The 24,439-nt window shown below is 35.0% G+C and overlaps 1 protein-coding gene across 1 annotated transcript in view; it reads right to left on the bottom strand.

The window, feature by feature from the left end:
- Nucleotides 1–24,439, bottom strand: part of MDGA2 (MAM domain containing glycosylphosphatidylinositol anchor 2) — an 873,366-nt gene that overhangs the window by 59,497 nt on the left and 789,430 nt on the right. Inside the window, exon 10 of the mRNA XM_056133738.1 lies at nucleotides 19,302–19,450. Within this exon, the coding sequence (XP_055989713.1) occupies nucleotides 19,302–19,450 (149 nt within the window). The remainder of the gene's footprint in view (nucleotides 1–19,301; nucleotides 19,451–24,439) is intronic.

Raw genomic sequence — 24,439 nt, 5'->3', positions numbered from 1 at the left:
CCTCTCTCAGAAAGACTGGTAAGCTACTGAAAGTATCTCACCCGCATGGCAAAGCCAGGCAAGCTACCCATGACATATTCAATATGCCAGACACAGTAACAATAAGAGACACAGTAACAATAAGTCTCACAAAGGAGACGTTACTGGGCCTGCTCGAGCAAAACCCATGAACAACAGGAGGGCCATGACCATGAGTGTAAGAAAAATTTCACTTTTGTTTACTGGTTAGAACATGAGAAAATTCTAATTACTACAATTTCATCAACCCAAATACGCTTTTTTTTTTTTTAGGTTTTAGCTGGTTTGTCTTTTGATCATTGCTTAGGACTTACTTCTGGCTCTTTGTTCTAAAATCACTCATAGTAGGGCTCAAGTAACCATATATGGTGTTGGAGATCAAATCTGAGCCAGCTGCATGCAAGACAAATGTGCTACTCATTGCACTATTGCTCCAGTCCTGGATATATTTCTTTTTTTGTATAATGAAAACTGCTTTTCTTTTGTACTAAAGTTATAAATAAGCCATTTTAAGATTCAAATTAGAACAAAAGTTGAACATCTGATAAAATTTCTATTTAAACTTAAACAAGTAGCACTGTAGCACTATCCTCCTGTTGTTCACTGATTTGCTCAAACGGGCACTAGTAACGTTTCCATTGTGAGACTTCTTGTTACTGTTTTTGGCATATAGAATCTCGGTCATGGGTAGCTTGCCAGGTTTTGCTGTGTGGGTGGGATACTCTCGATAGCTTGCTGGGCTCTTCAAGAGGGATGGAGGAATCGAACTCAAGTTGGCCATATGCAAGGCAAAAGCACTACCCACTGTGCTCCAGACCTGAAGAATTGAATATAGGTGAATATGGGTGATTTGGGTTCATGAAAAATGTTCACTTTGGGGTCTGAGAGATAGCACGGTGGTTGAGAGGTATGCTTGGCATGCACCCACCTTGGTTTGGCACTACACTGACTGGTTCCAGCTGAATGAAGCCCTAGAAGCTCCATCATACTATAGGTGTGGTCCTCGAGACCCCAGAACTGTTGGAGTAATTCATTATCCTTAGAATTGCAGGATCAAATCAGCATTGCATCTTTTGACCTTTGCACTGAACCACTGCGCCACTTGGCTGAGAAGCATCATGGGGCCCTGGATCTCATTCTACTTTCAAAAGTTATTCCATTATGGGGAATATTAATTTTAAAGACAAAAGTTATAATTCTTTTTAAAAATAATACACGCTTGATTTAAAGAATTTGATATAATTTTTTAAAATATAAAACGTAATTATAATGCATTCATTCATTAAAACTAGTTAAATTCTTTTTTGGGTGGAGGGGGTACACCCAGAGATACTCAAGGATTACTCCTGGCTCTGCACTCAGGAATCACTCCTGGATGACTTCAAGGACCATATGGGGTGCTGAGGATTGAACCTGGGTCAGTAAAATGCAAGACAAACACCCTACTCACTAAACAATCTCTCCAGCTCCCCAAACTAACTAAATTATAAGAACAAATACTGACAATAAGAGTATTCTTTACATAAAAATGAAAGATGCATCTAAAGGGTTGTAGTTATTTTAAAATACCATGATTCTCATGAGTTGTACTCTACTGGATCCCCCATTCACTACAACTCCCATCAAGATGGTACATAAATGATGAAATCTATACTTAGTCTCTTAATTCAATCACCAGACACCAGAAGGGCAAATCCTTTCAAAATGCCTTTGACTTTTAATTCCACAAAGTTTATCGAAATTGCAGTTTGATTTTGTTGGCATTATACATGTACTCTATCAAACAAGAGAAAAATAATAGCTATCAACACTTCAGTGACTCACTATTACTGAGCATTGTACTAAATCTTTTAGGCATTTTGCATTGAATCCTTAAAAATGCTCAATGAGGTTAGTATTATTATCCTTGTTGTTCATTATTTATTCAAGGCACCTGAATCTTAAGAATTATTAAATTTTCCAGGTCACAAGCAGTGGATAACATTACAATTCCAGCATGGTTCAATTTCCAGGATTCTTATTTTAGAAAAGTAGAGAGGACTGTTTACACTAGGAATGGTCTCATTCCACTCTGCTTCATTGCATAACAGGAGGAAAGAGTAAGATAGTAAATCTATCTTTAGGAGTACGGTCTGTCATATAAAATGCTTTTGAGATTTTGGGTCCTGGTGTTCTAAGACTATTCAAATTCTTTTGAATTTTGTTCTAGCATTCCATGAATATATATTCTTTGGCTGTGCTGAGTTCTATGCTCAAAACTGTTATATAAATCATCAAGTGACAAGGTGTTTCACATTGCCTCAGGATAGAATTTGCATTATTACTGGCATATCCCTTTACCCATTTATTACTTTCATATGTTAAGTAAAACAACATTGGAAACTGCCCAACAGGCACAAAAGCAAAAATAATCATTCTTCAGCAGGTAGTGAATGATAAATTAGTCAGGAAGTACTGGTTTCCTTTAAGTTTGCAAAGAAACACAGTCTAATTATTCTCTTGCCATCCTTGGATCAGTGGGTTAACAGAGTAACTTAAGTTATTCATTATTACAATTCAACTCAAAGAAATTGAGAAACTCAGCATCTTTTTTTATAAATTAGCTTTTCCAAGACATACAAAAATATCAATATATTTTAAGACTTTGATATTAATACCCTGGTATTAACTTAATGCAAGAATAATATAGTCACTATTTGAAATTGTTTTATATGACTAACCCAGTCTCTTACTTTACATTTCTAAGATATTGGTAAAGAGGTACTGCTATGTTCTAGCTAAATTACTCCTGGTTTTATATTTGACCCTACACATTATCTGGTCTTCCTACTTCCAACTGACTTCTAAAAGTATTTTTGAATTAAAAAGTGTTTGAGGCAGCCTTAAAAGTAGTAGGGTGGTGCTGGTTGGGTCTAGTGATGTTGAAGATTACCTAATACATCCCCGAGATTAAGGAGGAGCCTTGAAATCTGTATCCACTGACCCTAGATGACCATAGGGTGTCAGAGATCAAGCTAGGTTGACTGCATACAAGGCCTGCACCTTAATTCTGTACTATATATTTTCCTCCCAAAATCTTTTCCATGAACTTCTAGTAATTTCTAATTCCTAGCAATTTTACATTATGCCATTGAAATAACTTTATCTCATTTTCTGCTCAAATGATATGCATTCTTCTTTCTTCTTATTTATAACACTGCTTATGTACTTTGCTTTATATCATTTACATAAAAACTATTTTATGCCTATTTATATGCACACTGCTTATGTACTTTGATGAATTACTCAATTTATTTATTTATTTATTAAATTTTATTGAATCACCGTGAGAAACTTACAAGCTTTCATGTTTGGGTTACAATCACACAATGATCAAACACCCATCCTTCCGCCAGTGCACATTCCCCACCACCGATCTCCTCAGCATGCCCCTCCTCCAAACCTTTCCCTGCCTCCATGGCAGACAATATTCCTCTCTCTACTTTTGGGCATTATGGTTTGCAATACAGACAATAAGAGGTCATCATGCTTGGTCCATTATCTATTTTTGGCACACATCTCCTATCTCGACTGATTCCTCCAGCAATCATTTTCTTAGTGATCCCTTCTCTATTCCATTTGCCTTCTCCCCTCCGCTCATGAGGCAGGCTTCCAGCTTGTATCTACTATTCTTGGGTGTCGGCCTCATATTATGTTAGTCTATAATCCACAAATGAGTGCAGTCCGTGTATGTCTGTCCCTCTCTTTCTGACTCATTTCACTTAGCATGATATTCTCCATGTCTATCCACTTATAAGTAAATTTCATGACTTCATCTCTCCTAACAGCTGTATAGTATTCCATTATGTAGAGGTACCAAAGTTTCTTTAACCAGTCATCTGTTGTAGAGCACTTGGGTTGTTTCCAAATTTTGGCTATTATAAAGAGAGCTGTGTGAATTACTCAATTTAGATTAGTTGAAATCCCAAACATTTTCTAGGTTTTGTGAGATTACTTTAGCTTGCTTTCACTTAAATAGATCCCCATTTGAAAATAAATACCACACTCGTATGGGAATTTCATGTTATTGTAGCATCAAAATCTTCATACATAGAACATTGCACAAAATTTAAAGTTCTTGATGATTGATTTAATTCAATGATGACAGTAAAAACTGTCTTAACATCTGCGCATATATGTTCACTGCTACACTGTTCACAATAACCAAAATTTGGAAAAAACCCAATTGCCTGAGAACAGATGACTGGTTAAAGAAACTTTGGTACATCTACACAACGGAATACTATGCAGATGAAAAGATGAAAGGATGAAGTCATGAAATTTACATACAAATGGTTCTACATGAAAAGTATCATGCTAAGTGAAATGAGTCAGAAAGAGAGGAAAAGACATAGAAAGACTGCACTCGTCTTGGAATATAAAGTAACAGAATGGGAGATGAACACCCAAGAATAGTTGAGATAAGTGCCAAGAAGTCTGCTCCATGGTTTGGAAGCTGGCAGAACATGCTGGGGGAAAAAGATAGCTCAGATAGAGAAGGGAACACCAAGTAAAGAAGGTTTGGAGGATTCGCTCGGGATGCAAGATGCATGCTGAAAGTAGACTATAGATTGAACATGATGGCTACTCAATACCTCTATTGCAAAACACAGCACTCTAAAGGAAAGAGAGAGCAAAAGGTAATGCCCTGCCACAAAGGTGGGGTGGGGTCGAGGGAATAGGATGGAGGGTTGGAGTGCTACTGTGACCAATGGTGGTGGAGAATGGGCACTGGTGGAGGGATGGGTACTGAAACCCAAGCATAAAATTTGTAAGTCTACAACTGTACCTCATGGTGTTTCACTAATAAAAAAAGTCAATAAAAATTATTTCAAAATTATTGACTCAGAAGAAAAATCATTGAGAAAATAAAAATATTTATACGAATCTATAAACAGAGGCTCATACTTCAGGTTATTTTGAATTTTAAAAAGTCATTGATACTCTATTCTGAAAGAAAATATTTATATTAATTTATCATTCAATCAAAGGACTAAATAGACTTTTAATAATCATAGAAAACTAAGCAGAGTGGTTCTTTTAATATTAACTCAATGTTAATTGAGACTGGAAGAACAAGAAGACAAGAATATGAAAATCTTATATAAAAACTAATGACAATTGAAATATAATTTTAAACTCTGTATACTTTATCTTCTGAATCTTAGAAACTGTTTATTTTTAAATTTCCTGAAATGTAAAGTCTTAATTTTAATGAGTTCATGGACTAAGAGATAAATATAACTTGTTCTTAGTGAATCAATAGGCACCATCACTGGAATTTCTATGCACTACCTCATATCCAGTTCCCAATTCTTTTGTTAGAAAATCCAGTTTTCAGTAGTACTACAATTATGTCCACTTTAAGAGATAAAGTCATGTTATCTAATTCTAGCTAATGAGATGTAAGTAGAATTTCTGTGTGATGCTTGTGAAAGGGGTAATGAAGAATGTCCAATAAGCTATGAAAATATTGTAACCTTTAAGTATTTTGGGGACTTAAATGCTTGGATTTGATTGTGGCTTTTGATTTATTTGTTGTGGCTCAAATTCTAGCAGCTATCTGAGAATGTCAGGTAACCTTGAGCATGAATGTATGTGCTCTGCTAGTTTTAAAAAAAAAAAGCACTTTAACCTTAGGTTTTTGATGATATCATAGAGCACATGATAATAGTAGACTGCAAGTGTCTGAATTGATTTTATATAGGAGAAAAACAAACATCTACCTACTTAAACACCTATTATTCTGACTTTTTTTTCATTTGTATGCAGCTATATAATTCTTTGACAGGTACTAACAATTTGTTTCCATTTCATTAATCTTAAGGGGAAAAATGTACACCAAATAAACTCAATGTAAAATTGTAAAACAAAATTGTCTAGACATTTTTATATTAAATCAGATTATGGTTTTGTTAATGTTCCTTCCATCAATGACTCACTTTGAAAAATTCAATATAAGATACATCCAAGTAAAAAAATAGAGAATATGCTTGTTTTATTTAGCTGTTGCACAATAATGAGATGTTATAATCAGAAAATTGTAAAGGTATAAAGCAATAAGCATTTATTTATCATATGTTCATTGGCAAGTTGGAACGCTTCACTTTCCTTAAACTAAACTAAATTTAACAAAATTTATCTCCAATCATTGGTCAAATTCAGGTTAATTCCTTATGTTTCTTATTCATTAAATCACCTAAGGAAGATTTTTCTCTTTGATGAGGTCAAATTATTCTAAAGGGTGAACAGAATTGTGCAAAGCATCTAAGTACTTAGGCTCAGAGCTAGAAAACATCATTTTTGCATATATTGCACATTGACAAAAGCAAACCATAGGACAAAACTGTGGTTGGTTCCCGAGGTCTTCAGTCTCTGGTCAAGAACCAGGGACTATAAAATCAAACTCCCAGAAGAGAACAACGCAGAGCCTCCTGACCCTGTTCCTGGCTATCCTCACCAGGGTCCCTTGGATGGGGGGGTGGGTTGAGTTTCCTAGCAACTGAAGACCTCTGGAACCAGCCACAGCTATGCTTAAGACTACTCTCCACAGGCTCAGACAAGCCTCACGCATGAAGGAACCGGCAGAGGAACTCAGGTGTGCGGGACCTGGGGCTGAGATCTCCAAGGTTTCTCAAATCGGGAATGGGTCTCCTCCACCCAGATCCCTCTTATTCCAGTAGCTAGGTGTTACACCCACCAACTGCCCCTGGCTCTACCTCAGCAGTGTAATCCCATCAATGGTCAGAAGCGTTTAGACTATAAAACCAAGCTCCCATTTATTGTCTAGTTCTCGTTCTCGGAGAACACTGCAGGCTACCGAGAGTATCCTGCCCGCAAGGTAGAGTCTGGCAAGTTCCCCGTGGAATATTAGATGTGCCAAAACCCAGTAACAATGATGGGTCTCATTCCCCTGACCCTGAAAGAGCCTCCAATGTGGCACTTGCTAAAATCTCAGGGCTAGGACAAATGGAGATGTTACTGGTGCCTGCTTGAGGAAATCGATGAACAACAGAGCAACAGTGATACAGTGATAATTTAATATCATTCTATTATAGTGTATCTATGCTTAGATATTACTTTAATTTAATTTTATCTTCACACTTCTTCATGATATTCTTGGTAATTTTCAGAAAAAAAGTTTAATCATTAAAGTTTCCATTTTCCTTCAAACTTAAGACATTTTATTTAAAAGAATAGATAAAAAAGGGGAAAAGAGCAGGAAGTCTCCCATGGTTTAAACAGAGTTCCATCAAAGTGCTCTTAAGCCTATTTTTTTAAATGAACAGAGAAACAACTGCATACTAAAGTCTTTTGATATTTTAAAATATAGTTTTTATGAAAAGGCCAATTTTTCATAGAAAATGCTAGACAACATCGTTGGTTTTATTTATCTATTCAAAAGCATCTATGGAGAGTCTCTTTTCTTTAAAGAGCTTGAAATCTAAACTGGTTGTATGTAACTGTGTCCTTGAGATTAGGATTCTAAGAGTTAATAATACATGTCAGTTCGCTTAACAATGTTTAAAACAAAGTAAACATTATGTAAAGTGTTACAATATAAGTGATTAATTTATCATTCTTTGAACACCCACCACCTGGCCCCCTGGCGCCGTGTAATCCCATCAGCGGCCAAGACTCAGAGACTATAAAATCCAGATCCCGGATGAGACCAGTGCAGTGAGTCTCCTGCCCCTGCGCCTGGCTGTTCCTCGCTGGGGTCCCTTGGAGGGGAGCGGGTTGAGCTTTCCTCCCCGCCCCAACCGGGGCTCTGGCAGCCGAAGACCTCCAGGACCAGCCACCACCATGCTGAGACCACTCTCCGCACACGTGAAGGTACTGGCAGAGGGACAAAGCCACGCGGGTTCCGGGGCCGAGTCCTCCAAGCCTACTCAAATTGGAGTCGAGCATCTTCCACCCAGATCCTCCAAATTCCAGTAGGCGGGGGTCACACCCACCACCTGGCCCCCTGGCGCCGTGTAATCCCATCAGCGGCCAAGACTCAGAGACTATAAAATCCAGATCCCGGAACCGCAAAATTTATCTCCAATCATTGGTCAAATTCAGGTTAATTCCTTATGTTTCTTATTCATTAAATCACCTAAGGAAGATTTTTCTCTTTGATGAGGTCAAATTATTCTAAAGGGTGAACAGAATTGTGCAAAGCATCTAAGTACTTAGATGCTTTGAGGAAATCGGCCGCGCGACATCTTATCAGAACATCTTTTTATGATATTTTATTATCTCATTCCTACTTTGGACAAACTTGCAGGCTATCGAATATAGCCTGCCCACAGGGCAGAGTCTGACAAACTCCCCGTGGCGCACCAAATATGCCAAATACCAGTAACAATGATGGGTCTCTTCTCCTAAAGAGCCTTGAATATAATCTCAGGGCTAGGATGAAAGAGACGTTACTGGGGCCTGCTCGAGGCAATCGACGAATAACAGGATGATGAAATGAAAAATGAAATGAACAATGATAATCTGGAAACGAATAACATGATTTACAAGAAGATTTCACCTAGTTTGGGTGACAGCAGTTATCTTTATTTTCTTTAATTTTAAAATTTGGAGAAATATTAATTAGATGACAATTTCAAAAAAAATGAAGCAATTAAGGTAATAGAAAAAATTGAGATTCTGTTTTAGCCTTGTGTGTCCTAGTTTAAAATCAAAAAAGTGAAAGATAAAAATATTCAATTGTATTGCACTGTAGCACTGTCCTCCCGTTTTTCATGCATTTGCTCGAGTGGGCCCAGTAACGTCTTCATTGTGACACTTGTTACTGTGTTTGGCATATTGAATACATCACGGGGAGCTTGCCAGGCTTTGCTGCGTGGGTGAGATACTCTCAGTAGCTTGCCGGGCTCTTCAAGAGGGGCGGAGGAATTGAACCCGAGTCGGCCCGGCTGGCTGCATGCAAGGCAAATGCCCTACTGGTGTGCTATGGCTCCAGCCCCAATTGCATTAATATTTTAAAATCTATGTGCAATAAAAAGAAATGAAAACATAATTACATAGAAGAGGTATTTCCAAGTATATAAGAGAATTATTAGTATGTACAGAATTAGTATGTACAGTATCACTATCACCCCGTTGTTCATCAATTTGCTCAAGTGGGCACCAGTAACATCTCTATGTGTCCCTGTCACATGCTAGTGTAGCCTGATGGCATATTGGGAGCTCTTTCAGGGTCAGGGGATTGAGGGTCATTATTGTTACTGTTTTTGGCAAATTGTTTATGCATATGCAAAACATTTGGCATAATATTTTTGGCATTAACATTTGGCAAACAGAAATTATATAATAAAATATATATTAGCTGTTAAAATATAATGGCTATCATAGAAAACAATTTAGACACTGTCCAGCTGAGGCTCTAATAATTTGGGGGAAGGTTTTGATTTGTTCTTTATGGATAGATATGTATAGAGATGAAATAATTTAAGGGCTACTGAAAAGATAAAATGTCTGAAATTGGTAATGTAGCAGATATGGGAAGTAAAGAGAACTCTCAAGCAAAATTTCAAATATTTTAACTGAGGAGAAATTTCAAAACTAAGAAAGGTAACTTTTGTCTTTATTTAGCAACTTTTGCATGAGCACAAATAGAAATTTTTTTTCTGGGAAAATACACTCACTCATCATGATTTCAAGTTGCACTTTATACTTTTGTTTATAATCTTTTGAGATTGCTTGAAAGCTATCTCATAAATAATTATGGATACTAGTCATTATGCATACATTATGCAACCAGAAACAACCAAATACAAGCAAGTAGAAACAAAGAAGTGTATGATATACATTTAAGGCAGCAAGTACTTGAAGCATCAAGTACTTTTACCAAGGACTTTGTAGGTTACATGAAATGTCTAAAGCATAGAATAACAATAGGATTGTTAAAAGTTGCTTTAAAAACGGACTTCTAGATTCTTGAAGAATCCCCAGTGTGGCCTTCAAACACCACCATAAAATCAAAACTATATGACTAGTCAACCAGTGACATAAGTAAAATAATAAAGCACTCAGAAGCATGTAGTTCAATTTATGACAAACACTTTTAATCATGTTTAACCAAATTCTTTAAAAACTAAATGACAACAACAACAACAAAAATAAGTGAAATTCTTCTCTTTAATGGAAGCCAAAGTCAAACTTAGTTTTTGTTAATGAAAATGAGTGAAAGAAATGTAAGTATCTGACACTCAATAGTATATACTGGGCACAGAAAATATATAAATAAAATTATTGAAAAGTAAAAATATAGTATGTTAGATTAATAGAATAGCAAATATGCGATTTTAAAATATGATATTCTTTTTGCTTATTTTTAAGTGTTTGTATATATATTTTTAAAAGTCATCTAATGTAGGAGAGGCATGTTTGGGCTAGGCAGAGCTCAGGGTTACTCCTGTCTCTGCTTAGGAGTGATCCCTGACAGTGTTTGGGGCACCACAAATTATGTTGGGATTTGAACTGGAGTTCATTGCATACACAGCAAGTTCCTTAACCCCTGTACTATCTCTCTGGCCTCGATTATTTTCTTAAGAAAAGTTCCACTTAAGGTAATATATATATTTATATATATATATGCGATTTTTAGTGATATACACCTGAAGATTTTATAATACTATCATTAAATGTTACATCAAATACACACATACATGTATAACTAAAAAGACTTCTGAGAACATAAAGAACATTAATCATTGATTAATACTGTGCATTTAATCTAGAGACTGAGCTAACTACTGCATTAAAGACAGGGAAAGTATAGTTTGGAATGGAATGGGATTTTTCTCATTTCTGAGAAAATTTATCTGTAAAGTAACTTGTTCCTTTAAAATATTCCTTAAATTTACTTCTATTCACTGATATGTCTTAAAAAAGTAGTGACAGCTATATTCATTCATAGATTGCTGTGTCCCTATACTCATAATCCTCTTGATTTTTCCAAATGAACCCATAGTTGAGGTGAAGGTTATTATTTCCTGAAAATTAAAGTGGGCACTGAAAAATGCCAAATGAATATGGACATTGTCAGAAAACTTTGAACCTTTACTGTCATCACTTATTTTTTAAAAAAACATGGCCTGTTTTAATAAAAGTTTTAGTGACCACAGAACATATTTATTTATCTCATTCATGTCTTTAAAAAGGATTCAAAAAGGGTTTTAAAAAGGGTTTTGTGCTCATACTCTTTAATTTAGTCCCAATATGACTCTTGAAGTCATCTTGCTGTATTTCCTCCCAAACATCACTCCCAGAACATTTTGTTTTTACTAATCAAAATCATTAATAGCTGTTAATGATAGGATATCTTTCAAATAAATGCATTAAATTCACAAGGTAAGAAACGTATTTTCTGCTTATAGTTTTAGCATATAAAAAATTCAGATTCGTGAAAAATACTTTTGGATTTCAGGAACCATAAGGAAAATGAGAGTTGAAATGGATAAAACAGTTCGAAAACTGGATAATGTTCCAGTTCTTAATTTCTTATAATTGTGCATGTGGCTGTGGGCAACTCCTTCCTTCCCTAAGATGGGTATTTCATCATCTTGATGTTCTAAGCCCTGGGAATTTCACTGGAGCTCTTTTAGGACCATTCAATTCTAATTAAATAGTGATTATTAGAATAAAAATATTAAATAATTACTTTAGTAGAAAATGCAGTTATGATTGAAGCATTAGTAATCTCAATGCCTTTGAAACAGAACATTTCACTCTTACAATAGTGAAACTTACACACAATACTCTCATATGTTTCTTAATTGGTTATTTTTTCCAGTGTAAGTGACCTGCCTTGCAAACAGTCCATAGATTTTTATATATTCAACTATAGTAAGTTGTCAAATATATTATTTAAACCTGTATTCCAATGAAAAATTTGTTTTCTTATTGATGAAAATAATAAAGGGTTATGAAATCCTGAAGTTGAGAGCCATTTATCTTAATTTTGTTTTTAAGAATAATTAAAATGGCAAATGAATGTGGGAAAGATATCATTTTTTTTTTACTTTTTTAGCTAATGTACTTGATTATTTAAGCTTAGATCTTTACTTTCTATAAGAACATGACTTGTAAACTATCACAGTATGATGGATACATAAGAAAAATAATGACATGCAATTTCCTATCTTATCAAACACCCATGAGATTTTCAGAATATAGAATATGATTTTAATCCAGATTCCCTCCATCTATACTGCATTTGTGGTGCACATTAATTACTTTCAGAAATTATTCTTTCTCTTCATTAATTTTCTTGTCACTGCCAAAATATAAATTCCCTGCATTTTTTTTCTTTTTTTTTCTTTCTTTTTTTGTTGGAAGTATGAGGTTGGGTAACACCCAATGATACTCAAGGTTTTTCCTGACTATGTTATTAGAGGTTACTCTGGTGATACTTAGGGGATAATGTGTGATATGGGGGATCAACTTTGCCTGGTTGCATGAAAAGTAAGAGCTCTACCTCCTGAGGTAATAATTGAGTCCTCTGCGATCACATCTCCTTGTCCTTCTACTTCACTTCAGTTTGGACTGCTATCTGCTCCCATACCTATTTTTATGGCACTTTATATTTATTCCTGCTAAAGCATTTATTTGACCCAGATATTACAGACAATATTTCTTTTAAAAACACACTGATGATTATTAAATGAAAGATTTACTTACCATTTTTATGAATAAAGTTGTGAACAATTATAATTTAAAGCATGTTAATGTATTATGAATTAATATAGGATCAAGCAAGATATTATTCAGCAAAATATCTTACTTTCTTAATATATAGTCAAAAAATATCCATTGGGATTTCTATGGTGAGGAATATATTTAGATAGTAACACTTCTATATAACTCTGAAATCCGTTATCCTTAAAAACTATAGTGGTGATATGTACCAAATGGAGTCAAATACTTTTTATTTTTGTAGTTTTTCTTTTGGGTATAGTATATTAGCATAGAACAGTTTTACTCAATTCTGAATTCCTTAGATACCAAGGAAAGCAACCCTCAAACCTTTTTTTCTTTTCTGTTAAGCAACAAATGAAGTAAATAATTGGGAGGCTAGTAAATGTCCATAGAGACTAAAGAACCACTTAACTGAATCTAAAGAGTATAATAATGACATTAAATTAAAAAAGCTTTTTTCTAAACATTAATTTTTTAGTTCACATGATCCATTTTTCTTTTTATTTTTCAGAATTAATGATTACAGATTTCTAGTATTGCTTTCTAGATGCAATATAATATATTTAAGAAAACTATTTAAGCAGTTTTCTTAGAATTCAGAGATAATTTTAATCTTCATATATTAACATGGACCATATAGATTCACCAAAACTGTGAGCTGATATTACCAAAAAAGTGAGTTAAGTGATAGATTAAGCTTAACAACCACATCCAGCTGTGTGTTTAGTATACTGTAGTGATTTTATATTTTTGTAATGGGCAAGCCATTTCTAATACTTTTCACATTAAGAGAAATGTAGGACTCTTTAGAAAAGTTTGCCACTAGTCTTAGAATACCAAATTTTTTTTCAGACTTTGTCTAATACAAAATTTGAGGCATAATTAAAACTACATTTAAGAAATAAAAATAAATAGTTTTAACTAGATAAGTATTTTATGGGTGAAAAATAAGTACAGGTTAAAATGCACAATAAATTATATAAGACTGGAGAGATAGTACAAGAGAAAAGGTAATGATAGTATTTGCAGAGCATGCAGCTGAGCGTGGACTGAATCCCTTTTACCACATATAACCCCTGAAGATACAGCCAGGGGATACTCCTGTGCACAGAGCCAGAAGTAAGCCCAGGCACTGCCGAGTATGGCCCAAATAACAACAAATCCATAATCACTATCACTGTCCTCCCATTGTTCAATTTACTGGAGCAGGCCCAGTAATGTCTCCATTTTGAGATTTCTTGTTACTGTGTTTGGCATATTGAATATGTCACAGGTAGCTGTCCAGGCTTTGCTGTGCAGGCAAGATACTCTCGGTAGCTTGCTGGGCTCTCTGAGAGGGGCGGAGGAATTGAATCCGGCTCGGCCGGGCTGGCTGCATGCAAGACAAACGCCCTTCTGCTGTGCTATTGCTCCAGCCCAAATGCATAATAATAAGACAAAAATGATTAAATACATAAAAAAATAGTAATAATCCCTTGAAGGAAACTTATTTTCTAATAGAATACTGGGCTGAGCAGGTACAGCAGGGAAGGCATTGCATGTAGCCAACCTGAGTTCAAGTCCCGGCACCAAATAAGGATTTCCCAAACAAAACAAAACTAAAGATAAAAATGCTAGCTACTAAAAAATGAAGTCTGTTTGTTAGAAGCACATCCAGCAGTGCTCAGGAGCCTCTCCTGGCTCTTTGCTCAGGGGCCAGTCCTGGCTCTATTATACATTTTTGCCCACTCCTGGCAGTACTCTGGGAACCATATATAGTTTGGGGATTATTTTCTCTTTTATTTAAGTTGAATCACTGTGAGCAACACTTACAAATCTTTGAGTTTCAGTCATAGAATGATCAAACATCTACCCCTCCGCCAGTGTACACTTTTTACCACCAATGTATTCACCTGTTTCTCCAGTATCCACCTCATCTCATCCCTCCCCCTGCCTCTTTCACAATTTCCCCCATACTCTCTCTCTCTGCTTTTGGGCATTATATTCTAAACAAGTTCAGGACCACAAATACATGAAAACAAGTCCCTTAATTTTTATACTATTTCCCCAGTCCTGAATTCTATTTTTAACTTATGTCTTTCTGATCATAGTCATAACATAGTTAAATTATATTTTAGATGACGTGCTTTTCAGAGTCAAAAGCATATTCATTGCTGGATAGAAGACAATGTATAAGGGTGAGGCAACTTGCCTTTCATGTGTCAAACTTAGGTTTGATACTTGGAATTATAATTGGTAGTACCATCGTGGGCCACTCCTGAGGACAGAACCACTACTATCCCCTGAGAATTATGGGGTATGGACCAAAACTTCCACCACTAAAGTCAAAGTCAAAGCATTTTCATTGCTTAAAAATTCTGAAAAAAACATAGGAAATTAAATCATGCATGCAATATAAAACTTTTATCATAATAATCATTTGATCATAATTCATTAGTGATTTCTAAATGTCTGTGTTCAAGACAATGCTGATATCTAAAAATACTCATACCCAAGGAGTAAATATGAATGTTCTAATGTAGAGAATCATATTTTATATCCATATTGTTATTTAATAGTTTTAAATTTGATGTTATTAAAAATCAACATAAAATTTAATTATTTTAGGTTAAACTTTTATATAAAAGAAATATTGGAAATAAATGTTTTAGGTCTTTGTTAATAATTTTTAAGAAGGACATAAGTAAAGAAATATGGTAAGACAAAACAAGAGTTTATAGAATTCCTGTATGAACATTATACTCCTTTTTATATTAAAAGATAAGTATAATGTTATTACTTTATGCATCATCCTCAGAATTATGTAAAGTCTCTCTTCTACCAGTAAAATTAGTCTAAGTAAAATTACCAATTAGAATAAAGCACTACTTCAAAAAACACCCTTACAAATTATATTAAATCCTAATATAAATAAAAAATCTCAGAACAAAAAAAAACAGAAAAAAATGCTATGTAAAACAAAGCTTAAAAAATTATATAAGTAAAAGGAAATGTTCTGCGGACTATTATTTATAAAACCAGCTATATAGATTACTTGAGTGACTAGTACGCATCTCAAAAAACTTAGAACAGTATTAGCAGCTGACTTATTGATTCAATCAAAAAGATCTTAAACCCAAAGTAGAAGAGAGAAAAGTGAATCACTAAAATATATGTTATCAAGAACAGTAGGTCCAGCAAAAATAAAAGGTGAAAAATGCTAAAAAGTTTACTTTGTGAATATCACTGTGGTTAATATTTGGTTTAAGTTACATACTGTGTTATATAAAATTAAAGTGAAAATATTGCCATGGCAAGTTGTTTAAATGCTCTTTTTAAGAGAGAGAACAAAAGAGAATGCCTTGCTACAGAGATGGGGGTAAGGTGGAGGGGACGGAGTGGCGTTGGTGGGAGGGATGCTGGGACCATTGGTGGTGGGAAATGGGCACTAGTGGAGGGTTGACACTTGATCGTTGATTGTATGACTGAAATACAAGCATGAAAGTTTGTAATCCTGTAACTGTACCTCACGGTGATTCAATAATAAAAAAATGTTCTTTTTAAAATCTTTATGAGTATAATCATTATGAGAGTTGTCTGTGACATGACAGTCATGTACAAGAGAATGTGACCAGTGGGGACATATGTTCTATTCCATACCCAATTAACCTGATAGAAATGATTACCTTCAATTTACTGGGTATACACTAAGGCTTAGATTCAGCAATATAATCAAGTCTGTATTACTGAAAAATGTAAAGGGATTTTGGCTAGAATTAGAAGCCAGATGTGTCTAGAACTGATAATTTTAACAAGACATCCTATGGGAAAATTTATACACACATAGGAATATGTCTCAGTTATTTTAAAGCAACAGAGCAGAGGGAATTGTCTAATTTTGGTGTCAGGAAAACAACACAGTTATTGAAAACAGTGTGTCATTTTTTTCACTAATTTCATGATCAAAATATAAAAGGAATTTAGAGGAAACGGGCATGTTAAAATAAAATTTTCAGAAAATAAAACTGTCACTGGCAAAGAGCATAACAATCCCAATAAAATATTATTAATATTTTAAAAATAAATACAACTTATGCATAAGAAGGAAAGACAAACTGGTTTCTGTTAGGAGCTAGTCAGTTTTACCAGTTTGGGCAAAAATATCTATTTGTTGGGAAGGGCTCCAAAGGTATCCACTTTCCTTTTAAATTTGTCTTACGGAGAAGGTGATTTGAGCACACAGTGGAGACATGGGGAACAAAAGATTTGAATAATATTATATTAAAGAGAAGAAATAAATAGGAGAGTTGGGGAAATCCTATAGATATAAACAGGCAGCACTTTAGCCTACATATGGCAATGGACAGTTACACCTAATAAAAGATAACCAAGCAACAGAGTCTCCTGCCCCCACGCCTGGCTGTCCTCTCCTGGGCCCCTTGGAGGGGGGCGGATTGAGTTTCCCTCCCTGTCCTGAGCAGACCTCCAGCATCCAAAGACCTCCAGAACTAGCCACAACCATGCTGAGACCACTCTCCACACGCAAGAAGGTACCAGCAGAGGAACAAAGGCATGCGGGTCCCGGGGCTGACATCTCCAAACCTGCTCCGATCAGGGCTGAGCATCCCTCACCCAGATCCTTCATCTTGCAGTAGGCGGGGGTCACACCCACCAACTCCCCCCCCTCCCCCAGCACCGTGTAATCCCATCAACGGCCAAGACCCAGAGATTATAAAACCCAGCTCCCAGAAGCAAATGCAGCCGCACTACATCTTATTCTCTCATTCTTGCTTTGGACAACCTGGCAGGTTACTGAATGTAACCTACCCACATGGTAGAGTCTGGCAAACTCCCCGTGGCATACCCAATATGTCAAATATCAGTAACAATGATGGGTCTCATTCTCCTAACCATGAAAGAGCCTTGAATGTGACACTTTTTAGAATCTCAGGGCTAGGACGAAGGAGACGTTACTGGTGCCTGCTCGAGGCAAGCGACAACCAACAGGATGATCGTGATTGTGAAGCAACAAAGAGATTAACAAAAGATGAAATTTTAACCCTATCTTTGAAAAAAAGTAGGAAAAGAAAAAAACCTAAAACAGCAATGATATGTTATTATATTTTGAAAAACTTAGACAATAAAATACGAAAGACTAAGTAATACAGTTTAGACAATGAGTCTGCAGAGTCAAAGTCAAGAACGCTCCAAGAGTCTCTGAATGTGAAGTGTTTAAATATATTAAATACGTGAATTAAAAAGAAAAGGAGGAAATAAGTCAATTCAGGAAGAGAAAAACATTTTTTAAAAAAATATCTTTTTTTCAAGGAACATTGCTCTCAAATTAGAATAAGTTGAACTCATAAGTCTGATAAGCACTTGAAAATGACAGATTTACTTGGGTTCTCTAAGCAAACGAGGGTTAATAAGTGAAAAGCCTCTTCTGGTTGCTACATTACAGGTCCACAGACACTTACACCAGAAAGCAAAGATTATCAAATGCCATGATGTTTTCACAAGAGCAATTTTATTTTAGATTTTTGGACATGAACTTGAGAATACTAAATACACAATTTAGCTTAATTTGAATTCTACACTGTCTTACAACTTTATTAAAATGATAGAAACATTAAAAGAATGTTTTAAAATAATAGAAAAATATCATTGCGTTAATTGTGAATGAGTGATCACTTTTTTTCCAAAGCAATTCTGTTCTATCTAATGCTCATTCCCAAAATGTTATCCTGAGATCAAGCTGAGGAAGAAACACTACACAAATCAGTGAATATGCAAAGCCATAGGGGAGAAATAATAGATTCTGAAGCAATCAAATCTTTAAAAAATGTTTTGTTATGATGAAACAACCCAAACAATACACTATGTAAGAGGAACAAAATATAAGGACCTACATATAGATTAGAAAAACATAATTTATACTAATAAAACATTACTGATTTTAAAAACTGTGGCACATTTGAAGATATGGGTCCCATTTAAGCATATATAATTAACTTTAAAATATTCTATACATACTTTGAACCTATTAGAGTAAAAATACATATTATTTCTCATTTCTTAGGAAACAAGATTAAGACTCATGCAGTAGTGTGAATATATCTTAAATAAGCTTTTCTTAGCTATTTTATTATATAATTTCTGTATTAGAGCTTTCAGAAAGTGCAAAGGTTGTACCTTTAATACAACTTCCTTCATAGCAGAAAATGCATAAATTAGTTTCAAATATGTGTGAGTAATCTGGAAGAGTTCTTTGCAGAGTAGCATCTTTACATAGAAAAATAAAATCTGAGATTCAAATTCATAGTAGCACATGACAGAAAATAATTAGGAAGGGAAATACACCAATTAGCAGCTAGGAAAACAGTTCTAAAAGCTACAGCAGCACACCTTTGCATGTACCATCGCTGGTACTTTATGTTCCTCTGAGCACCACTCGGAGTCACCCCTGAGCACTGTGCTAGGAGTAGCCTCAAACTATCACTAGGTGTAACCTCAAAATTAAAAGAAAAAGAAGAAATAAAGGAAAGAATACCAGTTATATTTCTTACCTGCCTGATACCCAATCGGTATGCAACGATCCGATCTACTGCATCAGGATTCATTTGTGTCCACTGCAGACTATAGGAATAAACACGATGTCTGTTCTGCCACACAGGATTGTAGGTGTCATAATAGAATTCTGGGGCATAGGCCTTTCCTGAAAAAAAGGGGAAAAAGAATCATTTAATTTTAAATGATGAGGTACTTTACAGTTAAACATACCTATGTTTTTCTGACCTTTAACCATTTTAAAATGATAATATTTCATAGGCATCTTTGTATTGAAAAGTCAGATTTTTAGATTAGGCTATATCAAATTAATGGAGAATTCTGAGAATAAGTGCAAGAGTAATTTCTATGTGTCTAGGGAATCAGAGTGAGAGGAATAAAAGAACGAAAGGTCATCACAATACAAGTTTTTTGCCTAAGTAGTAAAAAGAGATTTTCCAACCACTGCAAAAAAAAAAAATCTATGAACGGAACACTTTGGGGGAATGAGATCAGGGAGATATTTTTGAAAATTTTCATAATGTAGCACTGTAGCACTGTTCTCCCGTTGTTCATTGATTTGCTCAAGCAGGCCCAGTAACGTTTCTCTTGTGAGACTTGTTGTTACTGTGTTTGGCATATCGAATACATCACGGGGTAGCTTGCCAGGCTTTGCCGTGAGGGCAAGAAACTCTCCGTAGCTTGCTGGGCTCTTCAAGAGGGGTGGAGGAATCGAACCGGGGTTGGTTCAGTTGGCCGCGTGCAAGGCAAACATCCTACCCGTTGTACTATATGTATGCAATAGAAAATTACTCAGCTTTAAAAATAAGGAAACCCTTCAATTTGCAATTCTTCCATCACAACATTTAGAAACCGGGGCAGATGAGGGTGGCAAAGGTAGGCATTATGCTAAATGAAGTAAGGCAGACACAGAAAAATATTTTGCACCACATTGCTTATGTGTAGAATCTGGGAAAAAATGAAATCATTGAAAAAGACTGAGTAGAATGGTAGTTGTCAGAGACTTGGTGGCGAAAGAGGAAAATAAGGAGAGATTTGTAAATAGCATCTCGATTATACAATAAATAGCATCTAAAGAGTAAAGAGTTCGTATATAATATGGTAGCTATAGCTGATAATACTGTGCTGTATCTGAATATTTGCTAAGAAAATAGAACAAAGGTTCTCAAGAAAGGTAAATATGTGAGGTTATGGATGTTACTTCAGTGGTTAGAATACTTTGTGATGCCTAAGTACATCAAATTCTATGTGTTATACCCTTTAAATATATTTCATAAGGTAAACATAGAAATCAAGGGGAATTTACTAGTCTGGAATTCAGGAGAAGCTGAAGGAGGAGATATTATTCTCTAACCACAGGCTATAGATAAGTAACAAATTTAAAGTCAGGAAATAGATAATATCACCAAAGTAGTGAAAGCAGAGAGAGAAGAGAGAGTTCTGACCAGTAGTGGTATGGTTGAAGCATACAGTGTAGGTTTTCCTTTCAAATTATGCTTAGAAGAACATGAATGGTTAAAGTGGGAGCATAGAAGAAGCACTTTAAAGTTTAAGATGGAACAACTAGTTTATAGAACAATCAAAGATCAAATCTGTGAAAAATATCAGTGAAATGTTTTCATGCATATCGTTTTGTGCATAAAAAGATTTGTTTTACAGATTTGATCATTCTCTACTTTTGACTTTCAGGATATCATATTTTATCATTTCAAGCATTTTTCACAAAGACAAAATAAGGCAAGATTTTTTTATTTCTATGGTTTGACACTTTTCCATCATATATGTATACATATTCTTTATCCATTCATCCATCAATAAACACCGACTACTTCTATGCCTTTGATATAACAGAACGGTTGACAATAACAACATATTTTCAAAAAGTTTTTCATTATTACTAGATTATACGTTATTTTATTTTACTTTTAGTTAAGTTGTTTTGGTAAAAACAAGTGTTCTGTGAGTTTTTTATTATATGCAAGAACTTTTCTTGCCTGTTTTAGTTATTTATTCATGATCAGTAACCTATTATCCAAGATATGTAAATAACTAATTGACAAAAAAAATTAAGCCAAAAAAGATTGATTTTAAAGACTAAAAATGGAGAGAAGTTGACATTGACGACAGGATCAGTGATGGAACATTGTATGTCAAAACCCAACAATGAATACCTTTGTAACTCACAGTGCTTTAATAAAATTTTCGAATAAATGGAATTGATGGACTAATAATCCAGAGAGTTTAACCAAAATAAAATAAACAATATCAGATGAACTGAATATAATTCCTGAATATTGGCTAGAAAATGCAAATATATAGAATTAAATATATATATTTTATTAACATTTAGAAGAGCTCTTTTCATTAACATTGGAGTACATTTAAAAAATCTTTAAAATCCCAGGAGTCTGGCAGTCACACCCATGAACTACCTCTAGTGCCATATAAGCTCATTAATGGCCAGCCATTTTCCAGAGACTCACAAATAAATCTTGGAAGAGAGCAACATAGTGCAGAGATGTCTCCTTATCTCAAAATCACCAACCGATTAAAAATTTAACTCCAGTTCTATCGCCCTATTTCAAATTTCAGAAATCCTGGAGCAACATCTCATACTTTAACCACTGAAGTGCCAAGAGTAGCACACCACATTTGATGGGGTGCAAATTAGAAAGCAACTGATCTTAATTCAAAAAGAAATTATCTATCTGTCTGTCTGTCTGTATGTCTGTCTAGATAGATAGATACATTTCCACACAAGGTTCAACCTGTAACAATATGTAAGTGATCCCTTATACAGGGGCTTAATGGTTCAAAGGTGAAATACAACAATTTCCACACACTTTCCTCTAAAGGATCATTTTTAGTGGACTATTCATAATAAGCAATACAAAATAAATTATTTATGATCTGCCTTTGAGGGAGGTTTGGGTAGTGCTAAGGTGTAATGGTGTTGGGATTTGTGGTAGAATATTGAAAATATTGTAAACAGGAGCGATAACACAGCGGTATGGCATTTGCCTTGCACGCAGCCAACATGGCCGACCCGAGTTCGATTCCTCCGCCCCTCTTGGAGAGCCCGGCAAGCTACCGAGAGTATCTCGCCCACACGGCAGAGCCTGGCAAGCTCCCCATGACGTATTCGATACGCCAAACACAGTAACAACAAAGTCTCCAGTGGAGATGTTACTGGGCCCACTCGAGTAAATCAATGAACAACGGGAGGACAGTAACAGTGAACTTTACAAAAATAAAATTTAAGAACTTAATAAACATTAAAAAATCCATAAGAATAAATTCAACTTATTTGAAAGTATATTGTATATTATCCACATCATTAAAGAAATCTTAATTGAAGAAAAATCTCTAGAAGTGAGCCATTACACTCATCTTATCAATTTAAATATACTGTACTATATCCTTATTTATAATAAAGGATACAATAAATTCAAGTTCATAATACTCCATAATCAAATCTAGATAAGAGGAAAGCAGTATACCAAATGAACAACACAATATACATAAGATCATCGACAATTGTAACACCAATTTCAGCAAATTTCTCAAACATCAATGGAGGATATTCCTTTAGTAGTTCATAGATAATAACTTTTGGTTTGTTATACTAAAAAGAAAGAAAGTTTTAAGGTTGGATAATTGTAGTGCTTTAGCGGTAGGGCATTTGCCTTGCACGCAGCCAACATGGCCGACCCGAGTTCGATTCCTCCGCCCCTCTCGCAGAGCCCTGCAAGCTACCGAGAGTATCTCGCCTGCACGGCAAAGCCTGGCAAGCTACCTGTGATGTACTCGATATGCTAAACACAGTAGCAACAAGTCTCATGATGGAGACATTACTGGGCCTGCTCGAGAAAATCGATGAACAAAGGGAGGACCGTGAGATTAAAAGTAAAAATATGGTACATATATAATAGAGATTAATAATAAATACTGATGAAAGAATTTTGGATAGTTCTAGTTATATATAAATATGCCTAGTGTCTCTGAAGAGTATTTTGTGTTCTCAGAGAGAATTTTTAGAATACTAAACCTCTTTTGTACAAATTTACACAGGAAAATATAGTTTTCGATTTCATTTGGGAAATGCATCTTAAAAGTAAGGCATACACACCAATACCTTCTCTGTTTTCACAGCCAACATATTTAATGTTTATACATTCATTTTGTAAGACATACATAGTAATACCAAAGAAATTTCTTTTTAATGTCATGGGTTCTGACAGCCAAATATGACATCTACTGGTTGAACATGGAACTAATTAAATAATCTTTTTTTTTATCCTCCAGAATTTTATTTTCTCATTTCAGTAAGCATTGGGAGGATATTTTTATGTTCCACTATAGTTCATTTTATTTCATGCAAAGTTTTTCCAGTTTAAATGTGTTTTAGGCTTGCTATAACTCTAATCATTATCAAAATTTTTAGATAAATTTTAAATACATAAGATGATGTATGTTTTAGATGTTTAGATATTCTTAAAATATAGTGAATGCTACTTGTTTAAGTAAATAGACTAATAGTACACTTGTTTTATATAACAAATAGTTTTTTAAAGAACTATTGTTGATGTTTGAAAATATAATTTTATACATAATGGCTGGAGCGATAGCACAGCGGTAGGGCGTTTGCCTTGCATGCAGCCAACATGGTCGACCCGAGTTCGATTCCTCCACTCTTCTCGGAGAGCCCGGCAAGCTACCGAGAGTATCTCATCCGCATGGCAGAGCCTGGCAAGTTCGCCGTGACGTATTCGATATGCCAAACACAGTAACAACAAAGTCTCCAATGGAGATGTTACTGGGCCCGCTCGAGCAAATCGATGATCAACAGGAGGGCCTTTACTTTTACCTTTACTTACTTTACATTATGCTCAAATATGAGATATTAAGAAACTAATGTGTCTTTATTTAACTTTGCCAGTCTAAATATTTTACACTTACATAATTAAGCTTGAAAACAGAGAGGGAGTTTCTTAAGGGTCAAAAAACAGACACTCCAAAATAAGATATGAAAAAGAGTTTGGGAAGAAAGAACTTGCTGTCATTTGACCCTTGAGAATTGCAATTTTAGACCTAAAAGTGATGAGTTAATAGACCAATACAAGATGCAAAGTTGAGA

Source organism: Sorex fumeus, unplaced genomic scaffold (genome assembly GCF_029834395.1).
Source record: "Sorex fumeus unplaced genomic scaffold, SorFum_2.1 ptg000098l, whole genome shotgun sequence".
NCBI lineage: Eukaryota > Metazoa > Chordata > Mammalia > Eulipotyphla > Soricidae > Sorex > Sorex fumeus.
Note: the sequence above shows the minus strand (reverse complement) of the source record. Positions and strands in the feature narration are given on the sequence as shown.